This window comes from Hibiscus syriacus, unplaced genomic scaffold, assembly GCF_006381635.1.
Source record: "Hibiscus syriacus cultivar Baekdansim isolate YM2019G1 unplaced genomic scaffold, ASM638163v2 tig00112856_pilon, whole genome shotgun sequence".
NCBI lineage: Eukaryota > Viridiplantae > Streptophyta > Magnoliopsida > Malvales > Malvaceae > Hibiscus > Hibiscus syriacus.
The window spans coordinates 416,145-440,509 of NW_024063411.1; the positions used below are offsets into that span (position 1 = coordinate 416,145).

A 24,365-nucleotide genomic window follows, 5' to 3' on the forward strand; every position below is an offset into this window, starting at 1 on the left:
GCTTGTGATTGTTGGGAAGAATTTTAATAAGCTGCACATTGAATTTTAATAAGTTAATGTAACTTACATAATCGATTGTCAAATTTGATGTTGTCGTGAAAATCATGACTTCTAATATGAGTAAACAAATTTAAAAAAAAAGTCTATAAGGTTTAGAAAATGAGAAATATGATATAACAATGACTTTATTGGTCGAGAAAAAATTATATGAAACTCATCATGGACATACTGTAACACCCCCAAATCGATATGGGCCACCAGAGCAACACATTCTAAAAGTCCAGTGAAAATAAAATTTTTTTAAACCACTTCAAACTGTAAAACAATATACAAATAAAAATACAATTTCAAAAAATAATTTATATACTCTAATTACACTTGTACCATACTCTATAAGAAACACCAAAGGAACTCTCATACTAATGTCGATATTGCACTTGATCAATTCCTTGAACCTAAAATGGTGAGTAACATAGTGAGCTTTGGGAAAGATAAGTAATACAAAACTACCAAATGATGCTAGAGGACAAGCATGAATATGGTAAAGCATGAAATTTCCTTAGTTATTCAAGCATTTACAAGTATTATGATAAGCGGAAGTTCTACTTATATTTCTTCAGGTAAAAGACAGGAAGCTTACAGTTCAGAGGAACATATTCATGAGATCAAAATAGGATATCTAGTGAGTTCCCTCAAAGTTAGAATAAATGAATTCATAGTTTAAAAACAGTAATAATGTATTTCAGTAAAACAAATTTTTAAAATCAATGTAATACCCTCCAATCGAACACCTATATGTAGTTCCCCATAACTGCATCCATAAGGACTTACCTTAGGCCCATTGGGCGTAGGAGCCAACCTAAGGAAATGCCTTGGGGGCCTTAGAGCCTACCCAAGAAATACCTTGGGGCCTCAGAGCCTACCCAATGGAGTACTTTGGGGCCTGAAGGCCTGCCCAAGGGAACATCTTGGGGCCTAAGAGTCTACCCAAGGGTTACCTTAGGTCCGTAAGAAATTACCAGCTTTATCAGAGCTGGACCTCAATACTTCAACCTACTCAAATAGTATCCAAATAAAATAGTTTCAGATAATACCAGTAACATCAGAATTCAGGAGCCAATTGTACCTTGTATAAAAAATCAGAAATCATGTTTTTTTATTTCAAATAACAAAGTCAAACTTTTTGTATAGCAGAGAAAACATCTTTTTACATGGGGAACACAATAGAGGATGCAAATATTTTTTGGAGGCATTTGATAGTTATTAGGAACGATAACCATGAAACTTATGGCAATTGACCGAATTTCAGGAACAAGGTTCATATTAAAAGAGATCGATTACTAACAAGTCTAATCAGATATTTAAAATTGATAATTTAGGACTTAGGGTTTAGGTGCATCAAGAATGTAATATCCTAAAACCCGAGTTAGTGACTAAAATGGAAGTTTTTGAAATTTAGAGATCAATTTTGGAAAAATTGAAAAGTTCAAGGATTTAATTGGAGAATTATGATGTTGGATTTAGTAACAAAGTTTGATAGATGAGAGGGTATAATGGTCCTTTCAGAAGAAAGATTTTTTTTTCATTTTATGGGATATAAAAACATGTGGGGATGTGAGAAAGTAAAAGAAATGTCTCTCTTTTCTTCTCTTCCCGTGAGCTTTATTTCAAAGGTGAGTTTTTGGTAAGCTGATTATTCCTTGATTTTTAAGTTTGGGTTTTAGTCTTTGGGTGATACATAAGCCTAAGGAAAGCTTAAGGTGACTTAAAACTCAAAGATAAATGAGTTATGAGAGATTAAGTAAAAAGAGTTTTTAAGTGAATTATTGGAAGAGAGTTAGTAATTGAAGTTTGAGGTCATTTTTGACTTGTCAAGGTTAAGAAGTTAGAAGTAATAGAAGTGAATTAAGAACATGTTGAAAATTTAGTAAAATTCTTGGTTTCAAGAATTATAATGAGATATTGAAGATGATGATGTGTTATAGTGTTAAAAGATGGTTTAAGTATGTATAGTTGAGTCTAATAGCATGAAGGGAGTTAAATAAAGGAATTTTAAGTGAAATACTGATAATTTTCGGGTTAAAGATATATATTCTGGGTTAGTAGTATCAGTACTGGTTGAGTGAGTACCGACACTACAAGGCAAAATATGTGATTATTATGTGTAAGGTATCGATACTGCATGAACAATATCGATACTATAAGGCAAAAATGGGATAAATCTTCATGGGGTATCGATACTGAAGTGATAGTATCGGTACCATGGGTATCGATACCAATGTGGAGGTATCAGTACCATTCTTACGATGAAGTGATAGTATCGGTACATATAAGAATACATGTCTATGTGATATGAATGTGTATATGTGACAAACCTAAATGATAATGCCATGTTATGTGATATAAGAGCTAGGGGTATAGTTGGCATGCCAAGAGTCGAGGGTTCTACGTGGTCCTTCCAGATATATATGTAATATTTTGGAACATATATGCGGTTCTTTGTGACACATATTTGGTCCTTTGGAATATATATAAGATCCTTAAGGAGTGGTCCTTTGAGACATATATGTGATCCTTCGGGACATTTCTACGCAGTTCTTCGGGACAAATTTTATATGCTCTAGTGGAAATTTATACGAGTTGTGGTGACATCATATGTGCAAAACCTCTAAGTAATCACATATCTTTAGTTTTCATAAGTATATTTGGGCTAATAAAGAAATAACAACAAATACACCATATGTGATGTATTTGCTTTGTGATATGAAATGTATTGTTTGATTAAATGAGTTATATGATAGTTAAGAATGTTAAGTACAATAAAATATGACTAAAAGATATGAATGAATATAATATTGATAATGAAATAAGGTTAGTGATAATAATGACAAGATATGTATATGTACACATTTGACTATATGTAATGATATATTGTTTTGTGTGATATCATTGTATGAAATGTTCACGCATGGTTAAGTAGTTAGAGTTTCTATTATAAGTTTAATGCCTCACTAAGGCATCGACTTAGCGTGTGAATGTTTCACACGTAGGTTATGAGAAAATTAGGAAGCAGCGAGGGATATGATATGTCAGCTTCTCCTTTCTGAAGATCAGATCAGAAAAGCAATGATTTGTATGTATTTGATTTTAAAGAGTACATTTGGCATGTAATTAAAGATTTAGTTGAACATGCTCTGATCGGGTTAGTAAAACTATTTGATTATATTTAATATAAGTTATTCACTTTTTAATACAAATTTGAATCTTCAACTATTTTGTAAAAGAAAACGGTTTGTAAAGTCAATGTGACATCTCAGACTCGTATCCGGGTCGGATACAGGTTGGGGGTGTTACAAAGAAGGTGTTTGGGAACCTTTACATCAGAATAATTTAATATTTAGATACATCTAGAAATAGTTAGGATTCTTATAGATATATCAGGAGGGATTCCATTACTCAACCTACTAGGGGCATTTTGACATTTTGATTTCGAAAGAATTCTTTGTAAGTTAATCCAATCAAGATAAATGATGATTTATGAAATCCAAGATTTATATTGAATTATTCGAATTTTAAGTCAGATCAGACTAATCAGATCCCAACAATACGATGCTTACCAATAATTCAGACCAAGATTCTATATTCTCTTCGTAATACTGATTGCGCTAGCTGAACTGATTACAATCAGAAAAATCATTGATTGGTTCTTGAGGAGACGATTATATATTTTGATGTTATTATTTATTTCTGTATTGTATCAATATCAAGAATGCTCAACATGCCTGGGTCGTGCTCCATAACCTCTAAGGATGATACAACATTTAAGTTTATTGACGTTTCTAGAATTTATCCAAAGTCACTCACTTATTCCAAGTCATTAGGATATTTAGGTCACTTCAACACTTGAGGTTACTTCGGTCATCTTAGAGTTCAAGGTATTTTGGTCGTTTTAAGGTTCAGGGGTATTTTGGAAATTTGAATATTGAAAGTTATTTTAGTTATTTTGTAGCTCGAGAACATTTCGACAATTCTGTTCAATCTGAACCTATGTACTTTTTTCTAATATTTTGGTCAAGTTTGTTCTTTCAAGTTTATTTTTCACTTTTAGGGGCAATCTTGATCTTTTTATAGTACAATGACATTTTTGTAATTTTACTCCATAGGGCTATTTTGTAATTTCTTAACCAAGTATTCCCGACATTTAACCTTTAAAGAAATTAATTAGAATTTACAGATCTTGAGGTCAATTTATTTACTGTTTAATAACTTAACTTAGAATTGTTTTCAATCGGTTTTCCAAATTCTTATGCTAGCCATCTGAGTCTTGTACAATGTTCTGCATTTATACCGGATTCAGTTTGAGTCCAACAATAATTAAATACACCTAATTGACCAATCATTTTCATCCATGCATTTACAAATTATCAATGAGTTCCGAAAAGTATACAAATAGTATTAGAGTATTACCTCGATTTTTTAGCTACATCGGTCAATCATTTTAATTTCATTCGATTGCCCTTGAACTTGTATTCCACATCCCATAATATTTCTAATACAAAGCAAAATGAACTACGTCATAAATGAAACTTAATTGGGAACATTATTCGAATCGAAAGATAAAACACTGAAAAATAACTTACCGGGTTCAAATTTGAAAAAAATGAATTTCTAATTCAAACTCAGTACATCAAAAAGCATAAAATATGCATTTTAAAAAAATTGAATTTTTGGTTGAAGTCAATAGTTTGGGTCAAAGGTCAATAAAAGTCAACGACTCGATGGCTCGGCTCAGATTGAAAACGGCTTGGGTTACACGGCTCGATTAGGATTAGTTCAAATAGGTTCAAATGGTTCAGACAAGTTTAACTGGTCTTCTAGAAGATTCAGCCTAGCCGAGAATCCCACGTGCCAGGGCATTGCCTGACAGCGCATGTGACGTCAAAAAGGTCGGCCCTGGTCATCCGATTACTCATCGATCACTCCTTCACCAATAAACACTCAGATTCAAGCCAACAATTAATCAATCAATGACGAAATGGTCGAATAAATAAGTATTAGAGCTTACCCTGGTGGTTTGTGATAGAACGACGACGAGGCGATATTGCTAGTTGGGTTTTGTTTGGAAATGGTCGGAGAATTTGATAGCAGAGGCGGTGTGACGAACGACAGTCCAAATCAACCGAAAATCGAGCAAAACAACGATGGGCACTAGGGTTTACGACAAGCCTTCAACGACTTCTTTGCGATGATCCACGGCGGATCTTGACAAATAGCCATAGGGGTTTTGGTCGCAGGTGGACAACAATCATAATCAGGGTTTTAAATAGTATTTACGGTCACATTTTCGGTTGTGTCGTATTTATCACAGTTACAGACATAACATATATCATTATAGTCATTGCAGGTATCATGGTCATGAATTTTTTAAATGTCACACAACTTACCCTAAAATGATTAAATTAAATATAATTAAAATAAAATTGTAAAATTTAAAGTTCATAAATTTAGATTATTGAAATTAAGACTAAATTAAATAAAAAAATAAAGTTTATATTTCAAACTAGGGATTAAATTATAAATTTTAAAAGTGAGAGGGATTTTAAATTAATTTATCCTTTAAAATTATATTTTAAAAATTATTTAAAAAAAGAAATAAATCACCCTTCCCTTCTCCGACCTTTCTGGTTCTGGCCTTCTGCCTCCACCTCCCCTTCCTCCTTCCCCATCATAAATTGCGCCACCAATATTTGTGTAGGGAATGATGATTATTTGTTTTTATCTTGGAATCATGGTTATTGTGTCTCGTTATCGGTGTAATCGTCTGTTTCCCATTAAATTGCGAGTGCAATCAACCGAGATTGTTGTGAATCCATGACCCACCACAAAAATTATGAAAATCGGTTTCAGACGGTGATGCGACCGTAATATCACGGCCGTTATCACGTTTTTGAAACGCTATTTGATACCCTGATCACAGTGGTACCAACGGTGTCGATTACGGCAATCGGCTGACGACGGTGGATCATCGGGAATAAACGACGACAACTTGAACTTTGGGAAATTTGAAAATAGGGCTTGATTCAATTCTGATTAGGGAATTAAAATCCCAACTGATCAGTTTATAAAATTATTTCTATACCCATTACTGCACAAACAGTGCCCTAGCCACAGGGCATGGACGGCCATACTGTGCTGACAACTCTTTTACCCTTTGTTTCACGAGAGAGAGGGGATGGGATACTTTGAGGCTAAGTCCCTAAACTTATTATTAATTTGAAAATTTCCCCAAAATATTCAAGATATCACACTTTGGTCCCCATTTTCTTTCAATCGACTTTCACATTTTTAATACTTCTCAATTTAATCCTTCAAATAAATTTTGGGTGTCACGCATACGTTAAATTACATGTTATTTAATCAATAGCATGTGATAAAAATAAATGGTTAGAAAGGTTTTACAAGAGAAAGAAAACCAACAGAAAATCCTGAATCTCATTACATATTTTGGCCATCCTTTTCTCAAGAATTGTCCACTCAATTCTCCCTCTTTTTCTCCGACAACTTTGAGGAACAAAACCTACAATATTTTGTTTGTCTTTTTTTTTTTTATAATTTGGTTATGTTCCAAAACCATGGATTCTCATGATCTTTTGATATCTTCCTTGGTTGCAAAACCCCCTGCTCCTAAGAGGGGTCCTTCAATCTGTTGAAGGTTTCTCCCCAACACCAATGTCTCCGGCTGATTCGATTCGATTTGATTTAATTTTTATTTCTCGCGTGGCTAGCTGGATTAATGCGACTCGTTCTCTCGGTGTTCTGAACCCGACATCTTTTGCTCTTTCTGGTTCGAGGACGTTTCCAATTAACATTTCGGTAAAACAATAAAATGAATTGTTTTCCTTGTTTCTCCTCACAAAAGACCAAGGAGAGCACAAGCCAAAAGGACCATGATGTTTCCGACGTTGAAGAATTACAACCTCAACAATCTTCTGTACCTGGTACGTCGATTTTTTAATTAAGTTTTAATAAAAGATCGAAAATGATTTGATGGTATCTTTTAAAAGTGATTGCATGAATACTAATACGAATGAACACGAAGACGATTAGGTTAGATATCATCATTGAACGAAAACAACATTAAAACTATTGTATAGGTCCCCTATATTATGACATGAACTGTAATAATGTTATCAGTAGGTCAACATAGATAACATTATCCATTGCAATTGTTAAAACTACAACATAAATTGTTTATATTGTTTTTAAGCTAAACTATATCAAATACCATCAAATTGTAGGCGTTCTATCGTTTATACCACTAGGCTTTCAATTTTTTCAATTATAGCACTTAACTTAGATTTTTGTTTCAATTATACCACTGAATCGTTAAATTGTTAACGGCATGATGACATGGCTGACGGTCATCGACGTAGAGTCCTCACCAATACAACATCGTTTTGATCTAACTGTTAACAATTCTACGTCCAAGTGGTATAATTGAAACAAAAAACAAAGTTTAGTGTTATAATTGACAAAATTAAAAGTTTAGTGGTATAATGATACAACGCCTAAAGTTCGATGATATCTGATGTAGGTTACCCTTGTTTTTAAGTTACATAAGCAGAGTCTTCCGAAAGTACAATCTATCATATTCAACCAATATTATCACTTTAATGACCCCTAATAAGCCCTTTGATTAAATGGTACAATTGCAGTTTAGTCCCTCTAAAAATCAATACTTCAATTTAGTTATTGTTAGCTATTTTGACAATTTTTTATTTTATCTCGACCTCTCAACGTAGCATTCCTGGCTTCACCCCTATTAAAGATGACTCAATGAAATTACAAAAGTAAAGGAATCAAACTAAACCAAATTAAAAGAGAAGTATTAAATCCTAAATTTCAGCTCAGTAGGGACTAAATCCACAATTATTTTTGTGAAAACCAGAAACAGAAAATAAGGAGACACCCCCACCTCCTCCTACAACTGCCCCGGCTGACTATGACAACAATAGCTCGATCAAAGCATTCAACTTCCGTGAGTTAGCCTCAGCCACCAAGAATTTCAAGCAAGAAAGTTTACTGGGTGAAGGTAGTCTCGGCAAAGTTTACAAGGGAACTATTCAGGGCCAGGTCCGTTTTTTACATCCCTACTTTTCGTATATTCAAGAGATCATATGTTTATATCGTACCCGGATATGTGTCGGACACGAATGTCGCACCTCGGGTTATGTATTTCTAATGAATTGTTTATTTTGATTTGGACACAAAAAAATGTATAGGATGTTGCTGTGAAACAACTTGATAGGAATGCAATGGAAGGGAGCAGTGAGTTCTTTGTGGAAGTTGGGCAGCTGGGTTTACTACAGCATGCGAATTTGGTCAGTCTTGTCGGATATTGTGCTGATGGGGACCAGAGGCTTTTGGTTTATGAGTTCATGCCAGGGGGGTCCTTACAAGATCATCTCCATGGTACATGTTTTTTCTCTTCCATTTTCATGCCAACGTTTTCGGGTTAATTTCGCCAAATATCCCTGAACTATCGTCTAGGTCGGTCCATATATTTCGAAACATTTAAAATAGACAATGTCATTGAAAATTTGAGGGTTCAATTAGAGGGACCAATTTAAAATAGAACCGTAGTTTAAAGACGGCTAGTATAATTAACCCGATATTTCATACCAACACTTAATTTACTTTCACTGAATATCCGCAAACTATAGCCTAGGTTATGAATCGGTCCCTATACTTCAAAATATTCCGATTGATCATTCTCAGTATTGCATCAATCAGGTTCGTCTATCGGTCTGGTTATCAGTTTGGTTGTTAAATGTCGGTTCATATCTATTCATATCTATAAAACAAATAGATATTGTCATCCAAAATACCTGAACTGATGGTAAAGTTGACGGAAGGACTTGATTGATATGAAATTGATAATTTGAGGGCCCAATTTAGAAAAAATCATAATTTAGAGACATATGATATAATTAACCCGATATTTTATACATGTTTTGTGTTAATATTTTTTCAAGCAGGAGATAAGCAGCGATTGGATTGGGTGACAAGAATGAAAATAGCACACGGGACAGCTCTAGGGCTACAATACTTGCATGAGAAGGCAAAGCCTCCTGTAATATACCGTGACCTCAAGTCCTCAAAGGTTCTTCTGGACGACGAATTCAACCCGAAGTTGTCGAACATCGGGCTCGACAAGCTCGGGCCTCCGACCGACAGCAATATGCTGGTGCCGTCGAAGATAAGGGAAAACAATGGTTACAACGCTCCGGAGTGTGTTAATTCCGGTACCGTTAATGCACATACGGATGTCTATAGTTTCGGAGTTGTTCTGCTGGAGATTATCTCCGGCAGAAAAGCACTGGACACTTCCAAACCGGAGGAAGAGCAAATGTTAGTTAATTGGGTAAGTGCATTGCTGGATTTCTCTAATTGAATTTGATTATAGCCGTCTATTAGAGAGGTCGGGTTAATTTCGAGTCGAATCAATTTAAGTTTTAAATTTTTTTGGATCATTTTGAATTCATATAGTTTTATATGTGTCGTTTTGGGTTTAAACCATTCAAACATTTTCAGTTACGCTTTTTCCTATAGAATTATTTTCAATTCTAATAATTTGATTTTCCAACCATATCATTTTAGATTCTGGTCAATTAGGTTGTAACACTTGGGTTTGGATATTTAGGGTTTTGTTATTTGAGTTTGATATAAGGATGGGACGGGACTTGAATTCGACGGGTTTCGATCTTGTCTGACCCAATGAAATTGGAGAAAATATGTTTGGGTCGGGTCGGGTCGAGTTCTGATTTAAGGTGAAAAATACCCGACTAGGCTCAACCCGAAAAATGATGTGAATTTACCTTATATATTTAGGGATAATTACAATAATAACTCTTTATATATTATTTTTTTCAATTAGATCCCTATTTTGAATAAATATAATATTTTTTTATAAATATATTTATTTATGGTCGGGTCAAGTTAGATTCAGGTAGAATGAAGTCACCCTAAATTTGGGTTTGATTTTTATTTCGGATTTTTAAATTCGAGTCTATTTTCGAGTTTTTGGCAAATTTAATTAGAGATAATTGTGTGATTGGAACAGGCACAACCAATATTCAAGGAACCAAAATATTTCCCACAAATGGCAGATCCATCAATGAACAAAGAATTCCCAGAAGGAGGATTGAATCAAGCTGTAGCAATGGCGGCCATGTGCGTGCAAGAAGAAGCTGCTGCTCGGCCATTGATAAGTGATTTAGCTTCCGTCTTAGGTTTCCTCTCCGTCGCCAACCAAGGAAACAATATCCCCGAAGATCTCTCTCCTTCCGTCTCATCCAAATTGAAGGCCCTCTCCGGTAAGATTCAAGTCTCCGACGACGATGACGAAGAAGCTTGGGGGAACTCGAACGAGGACGACGAGAGAAGTGATAACGAATCCGATAACGATGACGAATGCGGCTGCAGTGATGCATCCTTGACAGGCAGCAGCAATGCGGAAAAGAGTTTAGATCAAAAACAGAGTCTAAAATCGGACCGTTCTCTCAGCCACAGGAGTAGCAGGAGATCGTCGAGTTTGTTAGGCAGTAGCCGTAAGAAATCGAGGAGCGATTCGTCTTGCAGTGACGAGGAGGAGGAGTCGAGCCGTAAGGGCAGCGACGCACCCAAGGGTAACCCGTAAGACGACGACGAAGGCAACGCTTCGTCGACCGAAAAATTAATCGACGAAAGCCGAAACGACAGCATGAAATCGGTCGACGAGACGGAGGACTCTCCGGGGAAAAAGAGCCGAAAGAAATCGAGTGACAAGAAATCGAAGGACCGAAAGAGTAGCAAGAAGAAGAAGAAATCAGAGGAAGAAAATGATTCGTCACGCTGTAAGAGCGGTTCCACAAAAAAGAGTCGTCGGAAAGCTAAGAAACATAGCGATAACGACGACGATTCACTCGGAGGATCACAGCCTGAAAACTGAAGCAATATTGCTGAACTTTACTATACAAAGGCCAGAACACAAGTAGTAGCCCTTTTCCTTTTGGTTTTACGTGTGAGTTTATTATTGTTATCGTTGTTGTTGTTATTGTTGTTGTCATTGTTGTTGTCTAAAAAAAAAATCAAAGCATGTGTTAGTTTTTAAGTAGAACAACACTAAACTTTAGGCGTTGTATCATTCGTATTATTGAACTTTCAATTTTGTTAATAACAACACTAAACTTTGATTTTCATTTCAATTATACCGCTGATATATTAAATCATTGATGACACGATGACATGGCTGACGGCTGTCGACGTAGACACCTCACTAAAATGACATCGTTTTGATCCGACTGTTAACCATTTAACGACCCAGGAGTATAACTGAAACGAAAATCAAAGTTCGATGCTATAATTAGTAAAACAAAAAGTTCGATGGTATAAACGATACAACGCCCAAACTTATGTGTCATCAATTAACATTTTATATTAATTGACGAATTTAATTAAATTCATTAACATCATCATTCACATACAAATTATATGTAGCAATGACTTGATTCAGTAGTGCTTGAAATCCAAAACCATGTGGCCTACATGGAAGAAAAAATTAATAATTTACTATATTCGAAGATAAAAATGAAAAATAAAATTCTAAGATACGAAAATAACACGGATATTATACAAATACCCTAATTTTGTAGCAGGTTGATGTGTAGTTATCTGAGAAAAATGCTGCCAATAATTAATCCAGTTTGTGCTGGCCAAAGAGGATCCACTCCAAATTCCCTGCCCCATCTATACAATTTGAATCATGTAAAAGGAGTAAAATGTAAAAAAAAAATCATTATTTCCCAATTTGAAACATCTTAATTTTTACAATACTGTTAACGTTATTTTTTCTCCGTCATGATTTTAATTAGGGTAAATTATATGTTTAGTACCTCAATTAGCATTTTTTTCCGTTTTAGTCATTCTACTCTTTTGTTTTTCAAAATCATACCTAATATTATCTTTTGGTCACCCGCCATTAAAAGCTACGTCAATTGAAAAAAGTTTAAACAAACGCTATGTCGTCAACAGTTCTGTTAATTTTTAACGATGGGTGACCAAAATGAAATCAAAATGCTATATTATGTATGCTTTTGGAAAAAAAAATAATTGGGTGCCCAAAACAAAAAGTGACAGTAATTATTCGGACTAACTAATAAAATAGAGGGTGAAGTACATAAATGGTCCTCCAACTATATGGTGTTGCTTTGTTGAGTCTCCAGAATATGAAAAGCTATAAAATGATCCCCCAATTATATGGCGTATTTTGTTAAGTTCATCAACTATTAAAAGTTACAAAATGGTCACTCGACTATTCATATGTTCCAAACTCGTCCTTTTCCAATAAAAAAAATTGACGATAATCTAAGCTGGACATTAACCTTTTCATTGAGATATGATTAAATCTAATCCTAGAATCTTAAACGACTATCACATCTCAGTCGGCATGTTAATGTCCAACCCAGACGACCGTCAATTATTTAACAGAAAATGAAGAGTTTGGAACATATGAATAGTTGGGTGACAATTTTGTAACTTTTAATAGTCGAGAAACTCAACAAAATAACGCCCTATAATCGGGTGACTCAACAAAGCAACACCCTTTAGTCAGGGGACTATTTGTGTACTTTACCCGAATATAGAAGTATAGAAAAGAAATTAACCTGAGGAAATTGAAAGGTAAAATAGAAATCCAGACGGAACTCCGGTGGGAGATTTGTTGTCGGAAAAAGGTAGCCATTGGAGGCTTCAATGGCATTGTTCATCACAATTTCAGTCGAGTTATGAGCATCAATCAATGAACTCCCATCAGCTGGTGTTTCCATTGCTTGAGGCCTAATTAATTATAAAAAAAATGTTACCAAATGTTTACGCAATCAAAATATATCTCGATTTCATGATAAAACGAAGAATTATAGATATTAAGATTCGAATCTAAAAAAAATATTTACTGAAATAAATGACATACATAAATGGAAGTTCAACAACATTGGCTTGCTCATGATTGAGTTGTTCATCTACTCCAATGATTTCATCTATGAACGACGATGATGAAGATGAAGAATTTCCTGCATATTCATTCTCCGTTTCCATTTGTTGATCTTGGTATATGACTCTTCAGTATTAAAATATATTGAGACTAATAAAGTGGATATATTAATATGAAAATGAATAAAATTAAAAAATGAAACACAATTTTCTTATTATTTGAAAAAAAAAATTGAAACTCTATTGGAAAATCTAAAAAGTTATTCAGACAAAGCTTTTTTTTCCTTACCACACTTTTCGACAAAGATTGCTGTTTGATTTTAGTTAATACATATAAATATATATTTATTTATATATTTGTATATTAATAATTAAGAATTGGCTAATTATGGAAAAAAACCTATTTAGGATTTTGGTAGAAATATATATATTTATATATTCAGTTTTAATAAAAGATAAAATTCGATTTTTTGGGACTTGTGATAAAAAATGGTCGGGTCAAATTTTCATCCATTACTATTTAATATATATATATATATAATAATTATTCATCTCTATTCATAAGCATGATTTACATAATATATATATTAATCCTACACACACATATACATATGTATGATGATTGTTAACATAATGAAAAGTAACAGAAAAATAATAATAGGTTGAATCTCAGTTCGAAGAAGTCTGATTATAATTTTCAATTATTTTTTAATTAACTCATCTTTCTTGGTATTTTAGAACTCACATATGCTTGAAAAATGAACTTCAAACTCGACATCACAAATACCTTCAAACATGATCTGAACTTCAAGCCTGTTGTCGTTTGTTGACTGACGATTTACATAATCTATATATGGATGGATCTTACACATGTAATTATGTATGATGATTATTAACATATTGAAAAGTAAAGAAAAATAATAATAACAGAACCCTAGTCCAAAAAGAAGTCTGATTTTGTAAAATTTTAATTAAATGATCTTCTCGTTTAGATGCTTGAAAAATGAACTTCAAACCCAAAATAAAAAATACTTATAAATCAGGTTTAAACGTAATCACCATTTTTCAAACTAAACCAAAGAGTCCAACCAGAACTCATACATAACCAAACACCAAATTAAACCCAAACCCAAAGGCTCAAACCCGAAACCCAACTACCTAACTACCCAAAATTCGATCCGAGACAAACCAAACCCGACCCAAAAATCTAATCCAACCTAGCTGGCAGCCCCCTATTACACCAAACCAGCTTCCACCTCTTCCTGCCCCAATCGAAGACTACCCCAATTCTACCCCAATCCCAGCTATTCACCAATAGTACACTTCACTCTACCCTGCAAAAAAAGGAAAAAGAAAACAAATTAGAATCATTTTACTTTAAAAAAATGGGTATTTAACCCATCAATTAAATTGTATCTAGGATAAGGATTTGTGGAACATGGAAGGAGGTGCTAGCCTTAGTTGGAACTTTAATAAAATTCTTAAACTTAGAACTACATCACACCCTGTCCTTTCGAGTGGAGCTTCCACTATTAGGGAAATTTGGCTAGAGATTCGAAACAAGGAAAATAAAGTCCCCTGGCACACCTTGATATGGTTCCCACAACACATTCCTAAACATAATCTGATAGTATGGATGGTGTTATTAGATAGACTACCTACTCGTGATCGTCTTATACGCATGGGGATTAATATTAATGGGATTTGTGTTATGTGTAATGAAATGTTGGAAAGTCGGAATCATTTGTTCTTTGATTGCTCCATTACTTTTGTTTTGAGAGGAAAAATTCTGCTCCTCAACATACTAAACAAGACATTCTCATCTTGGGAGGACATGGTAACTTGGGGTTGTAATACATGGAAAGGTAAATCTCTCATTTCTACTATCCTTAAACTTGCTTGGTGTGCAAACATCTATGTTTTGTGGGAGGAACGCAACCGAAGAATCTTCAAGGGATGCTCCAGAACTGACGATGAACTTCTCAACAGCATCAAAGACTTTGTTGGAATTAAGCTTAGGGGAATAAACATAAATAGGCTTGATTATGTAAACTCCAACATTTGTACTTCTTGGGGTATTGATTAACTGATCTCTCTTTTATGTATTACCAGAAATTTTGTTCAGTGATCGGTAATTGTTTTGTAGCAAACATTGATTCTTTGGGTAATAAAATTATTCATTTATCCAAAAAAAAAAAAACTATAACAAGGGTTCGAAAATCCCTCTAAAAAGACACTGTATTATTCTGTTCAAGCAATAACAGTATACACAGGTTTTTTATCCTCGTTTATTTTTATTTTTTATTGTATTCGATTAGCTGTTTTTTTATTCTTACTTTGTTCCAGTAGATAAAAAAATTTCTTTTTAGTTCTGAAGATACTAATTTTTTACCCATATTAATTATTATTATTATTATTATTATTATTATTATTATTATTATTATTATTATCATTATTATTATTATTAAATATATTAAATACATATATAAATATTATTAAAAAATAATTAATTACAAACCAATTTTTTGGCCCAAACCAAACTGAAACCCAAAAACATTTAGGGTTTCAGTTAGGGTTTCCTAACCCTAATCCCAGCCGCCTCAGCTTGCTGCCGTTGGATCTGGCAGGATCCAACAGTCCAGATGGCTCCAGATATAAACCCTAGGGTATGATACCCTAGGGCCACGCGGCCGCCGCTGCTGCTCTCGCCGCCTCCGCCGCTGCCACGTCCCAAATAAAGACTCCAGAAGACCCAGCTGCCCTCCACACTCCATGGCTAAGGGGTGAGTCACCACTGGTAGTCCGGTGACTCACCGAGACTCACTCTTCGGACCGGTCCGAGGATCACACCGGTGGTGGCTATAAAAGCCACCACCCGAACCTGAAAAAAAAAAGAGAAAAAAAAGACAGAAAAAAAAGAAGAACACAGAGCCGGAGAAAGAAAAAAAACAGAGAAACAATATATTTTCAAACTACTACCAACGATCTCAGTCAACATCCCACAACCAGCAACCAAAAATAGAAGAAAAAGGAGGAGAGAAGCTTACCGAGGAAGCCGACCACTGGATCTCACCAAAACCTTCGAAAAACCGAAGGTATATTTTTTAGATTTGCTCCGATCGGGAGCCATTTAAAGGAAAAAATCATCGGAACTGTCATTAGGACGTTCCGATCTACGTTTCAATGTAAAAAAAAATATTCCGGCCACCGGATGTGGTGGCCGGCGGCGGACTTGACGGTGGCCGGCGGCAGAAGAACACCGGTTGACGGTGGCCGGCCGGCTGGCTTCTCTCTGTTTTAGAGAGAAGCAAGAGAAAAATTCTCTCTCTCAGAGAAGAGAGAGAGAGGAAAAATGAAGAAATGAAGCTGGCCCTTCGGGCCAGCCGGTTTTGGACCTTATATAGGCCTTCCCGAACGACGTCGTTTCGGGAAGGACTATGCGTGTAATTAGATAATAGTTAAACCCCGTCCGCCGTCCTCCTAACTTGTAAACTTTACATTTTAGTCACTAAATTGAATTTATAATACTTTTAATTTGATCTCGAAATTTTAATTTTATTTATTTTAGTCCTTTTTATTAAAATAATATATTTAGGATAAATAACAGATTTAATCCCTTATATTTAATAAATAATATTTTAATCCCTAGTTTATATTTTTAATTTATTTTATTATAATATCCTAATTTTAGATAATTTTATTTTAGTCATTAAATAAATAAAATAAAGAAATAGCATGTTTAATCCCTAATATTTCGATTAATTATGAATTAGATTTTTAATTTTATTTTCACTGTAATTTAGTCATTTATTTTATATGTTTTCATTTATTTTACTGCTTTTAAAATATATTGTTTTAGTGGTATTTTTATTTTATTTGTTTATATTTTTAAATATTTTTATGTATTCATAAATATATATATAATAAATAGTAATTAAATTTTTAAATATTTATTTTTAATATCGAAGAAAAGGACAGTCTTAATACAACTGGATGTCATGTTCTGGTATTTTAAAATTAAACAATATTATTTAAATTAATATTTATCAATATCAAAGAAAAGAGCTGTCTTAAGGCACCTAGAAGATCTTTTCTGATATTTTTCAATAAATAAATATTTTTTTTATATAATTTTGAAATAATAGGATTATAAATTAAATATATTTTTGAATTTTTAAAATTTTAATAATAGAGACAATTTATAATTAAAAAGTACCAATTTTGGGCGTTGTAGGGGTGCTAATCCTTCCCTAAACGTAACCGACCACGAATCCCTTTTTATTATTAAAAAGAACGAATTTTTGGTTATAAACGCAGATCAGTTAATTTTTTATTGATGTTTTCTTAAAACTCTTTAAAAAAAATTTTTAGGTATTCGACCTACCTGATCCAAAAGGCCGATGGCAACTCCCAAATTATTTTCAAAACTATTTATTCACATCAATTTTCCCGCCAAGTATAATATTTCGTGCCCGGACGAAAACCGGTTACGACAGCTTGGCGACTCTGCTGGGGACGGTCAAACTTTAAAATCAATTATAAATTGTCTCTATTAATTAAAAATTAAAAGTTCATATATTTAATTTTTAATTCTTTCTTTTCAAAATTTTTACTTATTATTTTCATAATATTTATATGTTTTATTTTATTTGCAAGTATTTTATTTCATTATTTATTTTTTCTGTCAAAGGTTTGAGCATTTCTCCTCACACACAACACTTGCATTGCATAACATAAAGCTTTATAATTGAGTTGTCCCTTTTAAGTGAGAGTGAAAGCGACGTCTTCGTGAGAATTTATTCTCCGTGTCAGACCTAGCAAGTAACTTTCGGGGTTCATATGCTCTATGTCTTCGTGAGAATTTATTCTCCGTGTCAGGCATAGAGAAATGTATCCCCTCGAATTGAACTCGATCCACTTTAGTCTGTGATGGACTAGGATTGAGGGTTAGCAACCCAAGGGGGCACTAACAAGGACAATTCGGGTACCTTTATTCTTAGATCTGAAACCCTGCATATAAAAAACCTTAGAAACTCTGCCGATCTGAAGTCATGCCAAAATTTTGTCTAAAATAGGTGTACACACAGGAGAAATGAATTCTAACTTTCTTGTTTATTTATTTTCTTTACTGATTAAATTACATGTATATTTAAATTATTTTAAATTTAGAAAAGCATGTTTAAATAAAAAATATTTATGTAAATGTTACTATTGAATTTCTTTATTATGTAAACTAATTTATTTTCTTTTTGTGTGTTCTTTATTTTTCTGTTTGCATAGCATCATACAGGATAAAGGACATTGATCCTTGTGTTAATTGTCTCATTGGAAAGCCTTCATCTATGGATAAAAAATGTTCAAATCAAGTAATTCTGAACTCAGAAGTAAGACAGTGGGCTGAGGACTTACAAAGACAAGAAGGAGACAGTCTGCAGGATGATTATGTATCTGACTTGGCCAGTTATGCTCCAGTTTCGCTAAAAAGAAATGATATGCAAGATTTGCGAAGCATTTGGGAAAGTTGGGATTCAAACAAAAAATTGCAGTTTTATCAGATTTACGGAGACATCCCATATTTGCTCTATGTCGAAGTTGATGATGAATTACTCAGAGCCCTAATTCAATTCTGGAATCCAGGGTACAATTGCTTCACTCTCAATAAAGAGGATTTGGTCCCTACTATTGAAGAGTACACAACTTTGCTACATATAGATGGGGCTTTGGAGAATCGAATATATTCAAAGTCAATTAAAACTCAACCCTTTCGAGTTAAATTAGCAAAGATTGTCGGGGTACGAGAAGAATGGGTGGCATCCCGTACAAAACAAAAAGGCGAAAGCGAAGGCATTGCTTGGACCAACATTAAAGAACTTATTCAGAGTCATCCAGATATTAAAGTACAGTTCGATTTATTTGCTCTGGGTATGTATGGTATGGTCATCTTCCCAAAAGTATTGGGATATGTTGAAGCTGCAGTGGTAGATTTGTTTGAACAGCTACCGAAAAAGATTAATCCTGCTTCTGCAATCCTAGCAGAGACCTTCAGATCGTTAAATGCTTGTAGAAAGCTAGGAGGTGGACGATTCTCAGGATGTACCCAGTTGTTATATGTTTGGATCCGTAGTCATTTCTGGAGGACAGAAAAAGTTTCATACCGACGCTTTAATACGGATTACTCACCATTAAAAGAATTTCTGGAGTAGGAATGGCCGAAAGAAATTAAGAAAGATATGTGGATTAATGCCTTTCGAAATCTGCAAAGCAATGACATTGTTTGGCGAGCCCCGTGGCAAATCCAAAGGGAATTCTTTTACAGATGTGGAGATTACAACTGGATAATGCTACTCGGATTATGGGGAGGAATTGGATATGCACCACTTCTGGTTATAAGACAGTATGAAGGTCGTCAATTTGTACCTGTCACTGCTGGATTACAGTCATCTGAGTTCGCATTCCATAGCAAAAATTATAAAAGAAGTATCAAGGAAGCTGTTACAGCTTGGAAAACAACTTTTTGCATCCGAGCTAAAGCAGCAAAAGAAATGTTAACTCCTGATTATGAAGAATGGAGATCTGTCAGGAAAAACGAAAATATTCCTCTACCAGATCAAAATGAGGATATCTCTATGGAAGATCGCATTAAGGTGGTTCCGTCAGAGATTGAAATCTTGAGAGCTGAGTTTGAAGCAGAAAGAGAAGGCTGGTCGAAAGAATTAGAGCAAATGAGACAAGATAAAGCTATGTTGGGGGTTGACATTGACTTTCATTCATCACAATGTGCAATGTTGAGAAAAGATAAAGAAAAAGGTGATGATGAATTCAGAGCATTACAGAAAAATTACCAGGAGTTATATAAATCCCGGAAAGCATCAGGATCAAGCCAAGCAACAATACAGATGACCAGAGAATTGAACATCGAGAAAAGACGAGTTGAAGATCTGAAAGGAAAGAATAGCCGTCTACTCAAAAGCCTTGAGAAAGGAAAGCAAAAAATGGAAGATTTTGAGGTCGACAGAAGAGAGCGAATTATAAAACACAAGGCTGAGCATCGCGAGATCATGAATGAAATGCAAAGAGAAAGGGATCGAGCCAAAGATTTAGAAGAAATGAAGAATGACATCTTTAATAAATTTGAAGGTGAGAAAAATATCATGTTCAAGGGATTTGAATCTGAAATGAACCAGTTGATTGCTGAACTTGAAGTCAGAGGCCAAAAGATGGAAGAATCCAATGTTGAAAAAGAAAAATGGGAGCTGGAAAGAAAAAATTTCAACACCAGACTTGAGGTAGAGCAGGAAGTGGCTAGCAATTGGATGCAAAGATGCAGAAACAAGAATGTTCAAATCCAGAAGCTTAATCAAAGAACGCAAGAAGCACGAACAAAACTTGAAGAAGATCTGGATCAGTCTAGAAATAAAAACTCAGAGTTTAATGCTTACATTTTGCAACTTGAAGAATCATTGTTTCAAGAAAAGGTTCGTCTAGGACCTAATGATCTCAAAGAAAGTAATGAGGAAAATGCTTCACTGCGAAAACGCATTAGAGATCTTGAAAAAATTATGCACAATTGTCAAGTCAGAATCACTGAATTAGAGCAAACTCTTGAAGGAACGAATGAACAATGGCAAAAGTCAACTGATTTCTATGTTGAAAGAAGTGAAGAAAGAAGTAATATGGTGTTCGAGGCCATGGTACAAATGAGCGAAGTTGGTAGATATGTTGGGGAATTAGCTGTTGAAGCCAAAATAATTGAGCATCACGTTGATCCAGTTTCTAAGTGCGGAAAGAAGGTGTCATGGTTAATGAAAGAAGTTATAGAGCTTAATAGGAAAGCTACGCCTTATCTGTAGTTATGAACTATTATAAAGAAACTTTTGTATGCCGATGAAAGTTGTTCTATGACAGTTAACTTTTTGGGATCAATACCTTTTTTGCATACATACATTTTGCATACATTCATCATTCTTTTCATAATTTTCTTTATGAATTATTTTATTAAGATAAAATTCATTAATTAAAATTTGAAAAAATAATATTCAAAGATTTTTCAATCACAGTTATTCTGGCCAAAAGAGAAATACAACATCACTACGGTACTAGACAAGCTACTAAGAGAATTATGGAGGATAAAATACAGCGTATTGAGGAACAACATCATAAAGAACAAGAAGAAATGAGAATGAAGTTGGAAAAAATTGAAGCCAGTATTGCAAATTCACAAGACAGTATGATGAAAAAAATAGAGGACATGTTTAAAAGGCAGACTATCATTGGAAAAATGCATGAAAATCCTATATCTTTAGACCAAGAACCCATATATCCTCTAGGTTTTCCACCAGAATCAATTTATCACTATGGTACTACACCTATACAAATCAATGCTCGTACATCTGCATTACAAGAAGCCAAACCACATGAAGATCAACAAGTGAATCCTGCATCTTCAAGCAAAAATCCGCTTATATCCGATGTGAAAATAGGGGATCTTAATACTGAGCATTTGATCCCAGATTTGAATGAGCTGAATGAGAAACAAAAAGTAAATGAAGAACTGACCAGACAGATCAAGAGCTTAGAAGAACGAATGAAATCTGTGGAAATAACTGAATCATTCTATGGGTTTGACGCTAGTGAGTTGAGATTGGTTCCAGACCTAATCCTCCCCATCAAGTTCAAGGCCCCCGAATTTGATAAATATGACGGTACTACATGCCCTTCATCCCACATTACTATGTTTTGTCGAAGAATGGCAGGATATGTGAAGGACGAGAAATTGTTAATTCACTGCTTTCAGGATAGTTTGACAGGACCGGCTTTAAAATGGTATACTCAATTGACCAAAGCCAACATTAGATCTTGGAAAGATCTGGCTAAAGCATTCTTAGAGCAGTATCGCCACGTAACAGACATGGTTCCTGATAGATGGACTCTCCAAAATTTAGAGAAAAAGAATAACGAAACGTTCAGACAGTATGCTCAGAGATGGCGTGACACAGCAGCCCAAGTTCAACCACCTTTGTCAGAAAAAGAGGCCACAGTAATATTTGTTCATACATTGAAGGCTCCTTATTTAAATCATCTAATGGGGAATGCAACCAGAAATTTTGCAGATTTAGTCATTTCTGGAGAACTCATTGAAAATGTCTTGAAAAGTGGCAAAATTGAATCAAATGAAGGGTCTAGTTCCAAAAGACCTACGTACCGGAAAAAAGAGAATGAAGTCAAGAATGCCAATTCTTACAGCAAGGATTCATCGAAAAGTGTTACAATAACCCAGCCAAGGGTTAAGAAAGAAGAAACAAACACTAATCGAGCAGATTCCAGAGGATCTCGAAAGGAAAATGAAAGGTTGTCTTTTACACCTTTACCAGTACCATATGCTGAGATCTATGATTCACTGTTAAAAGCAGATGTCATACGGCCCTATCCTTTGGTTCCCATGCAACCACCATTCCCTCCTTGGTATGATACAAAGGCACACTGTGTTTATCATGAAGGAATCACGGGTCATTCTATTAAAAACTGTTTGGCATTCAAAAGGGTGGTTCAAAATTTGATCAACACTGGGAAGTTGGAATTCAATACACCATCTGCATCAAATCATCCATTGCCAAATCATGGAGATAAAAACGTGAATGCAATTCAGGAAGAGAACAGAAAGAAAGCAAAAAGTGACATTTCTGAAATTAAATCTCCGTTTGTTTGGGTATTCCAACAACTCTCTTTAGCCGGTATAATTCCACAACAATTCAGGCCAAAGCAGAATGAAGGCAAGAATTATTGTTAATATCATCAGGAGAAAGGGCATAAAATCCAACTATGTCCTGAATTTAGGGATTTGGTGCAAAAATTGATGAACAACATAGAAATAGAATTCTTTGAAGAAGAACCAGAGAAAAAAGAAGATGATGTTTGCTCATCAGAGGATTCTAAACCTAATCAAAGAATAAATGATCCTGTGATCATTAATGTGAAATCATATACGACGATTCCTGCACCAATAAAGCCGAAAGTAGTTATCACCACTCCTCTACCATTTCCATACAAAGATACCCGCAGGGTACCTTGGAATTATTCTACCAATATTTCAATGGTAGGAGGATCTGATTCTCTAGAAAAAAACAGAAGAGAAAATACAGAGTTTGGGTACAACATCGAAGTCTGAAGCAGTGAGCGAAGTCGGTTTCTTTACGAGAAGTGGGAGATGTTACTCTCCCGAAACATCCAATGCTTCAGAACAAGTGAAAGCAAAAGGAAAAGCCATGGCAATACCTCAGAAGGTATTTGATGAATCCCCTCCAGCATTCAATGAGCCTGTAACAGAAAAACAAGCTCAAGAATTTTTGAAATTCCTGAAACATAGTGAGTATAGTGTGGTTGAACAACTACACAAACAACAAGCGAGAATTTCTATTCTTGATCTATTGATGAATTCAGAAGCACATAGAAATGCTTTGATGAAAATTCTCAATCAAACATTCATCCCTGAAGATATATCCCTCAATAAACTTGACAGAATTGTGGGACATATAGCCGCTGACAATTACATAACGTTCACGGATGATGAAATACCAGAAGGCGGAATGGGGTCAGTAAAAGCTTTGAACATCACGACACATTGTCATGGTCATGTGTTGCCAGGAGTATTGATTGACAATGGGTCCGCTCTCAACTTAATGCCTCTAGTCACACTTCAAAGAATGCCTTTGGATCAATCACACATGAAGAGTTATCAGAATGTAGTGCGAGCATTTGATGGTACTCAAAAAGAGGTGCTTGGGAAAATGGAAATACCGTTGTTAATTGGACCAGTCGTGTACAATATTGACTTTGTGGTGATGGACATCCACCCTACATATAATTGTCTATTAGGGAGGCCATGGATTCATTCAGCAGGAGCCGTTCCTTCTTCATTACATCAGAAATTGAAATTTGTTGTTGATGGACAACTAATATGCGTAGGTGCTGAAGAAGAAATCATTGCATCTGTAACAAGCGATGTTCCATATATCGAAACCAATGATGATGCTCTTGAATGCTCTTTCCGAGCTCTTGAATTTGTAAATGCAACCTTTATTGCAGAAGGAAGCAAAATTCCATATCCCAGATTGTCTGATTGCACCAGGATGACGGTACAACAAACTTTAGGCATCGGAGCTAAAGCTGGGAAAGGGTTAGGAAAGAATCTTCAAGGGATTTCAGTTCCTATCAGTATAAAGATGAAGAAAGATCGTTTTGGGCTGGGGTTTAAGCCCAATTTTCAGCAAAAGAACAAAGAGATGAAAAGAAGATGTGAAGAAAGAAAGGCAAAATTGAAAGGAGGAGAAATCCTTTGG

The 24,365-nt window shown here is 34.7% G+C and overlaps 1 protein-coding gene across 1 annotated transcript; it reads left to right on the forward strand.

The window, feature by feature from the left end:
• Positions 1 to 6,680: 6,680 nt before the first annotated feature.
• LOC120183958 (probable serine/threonine-protein kinase PBL26) lies at positions 6,681 to 10,699 on the forward strand. The gene is made up of 6 exons (XM_039188547.1): positions 6,681 to 6,952; positions 7,434 to 7,454; positions 7,963 to 8,133; positions 8,283 to 8,478; positions 9,036 to 9,424; positions 10,124 to 10,699. The coding sequence occupies exons 1-6, from the start codon at positions 6,887 to 6,889 to the stop codon at positions 10,697 to 10,699; spliced, it is 1,419 nt and encodes a 472-aa protein (XP_039044478.1). The 5' UTR covers positions 6,681 to 6,886.
• The last annotated feature ends 13,666 nt before the right edge of the window (positions 10,700 to 24,365 follow it).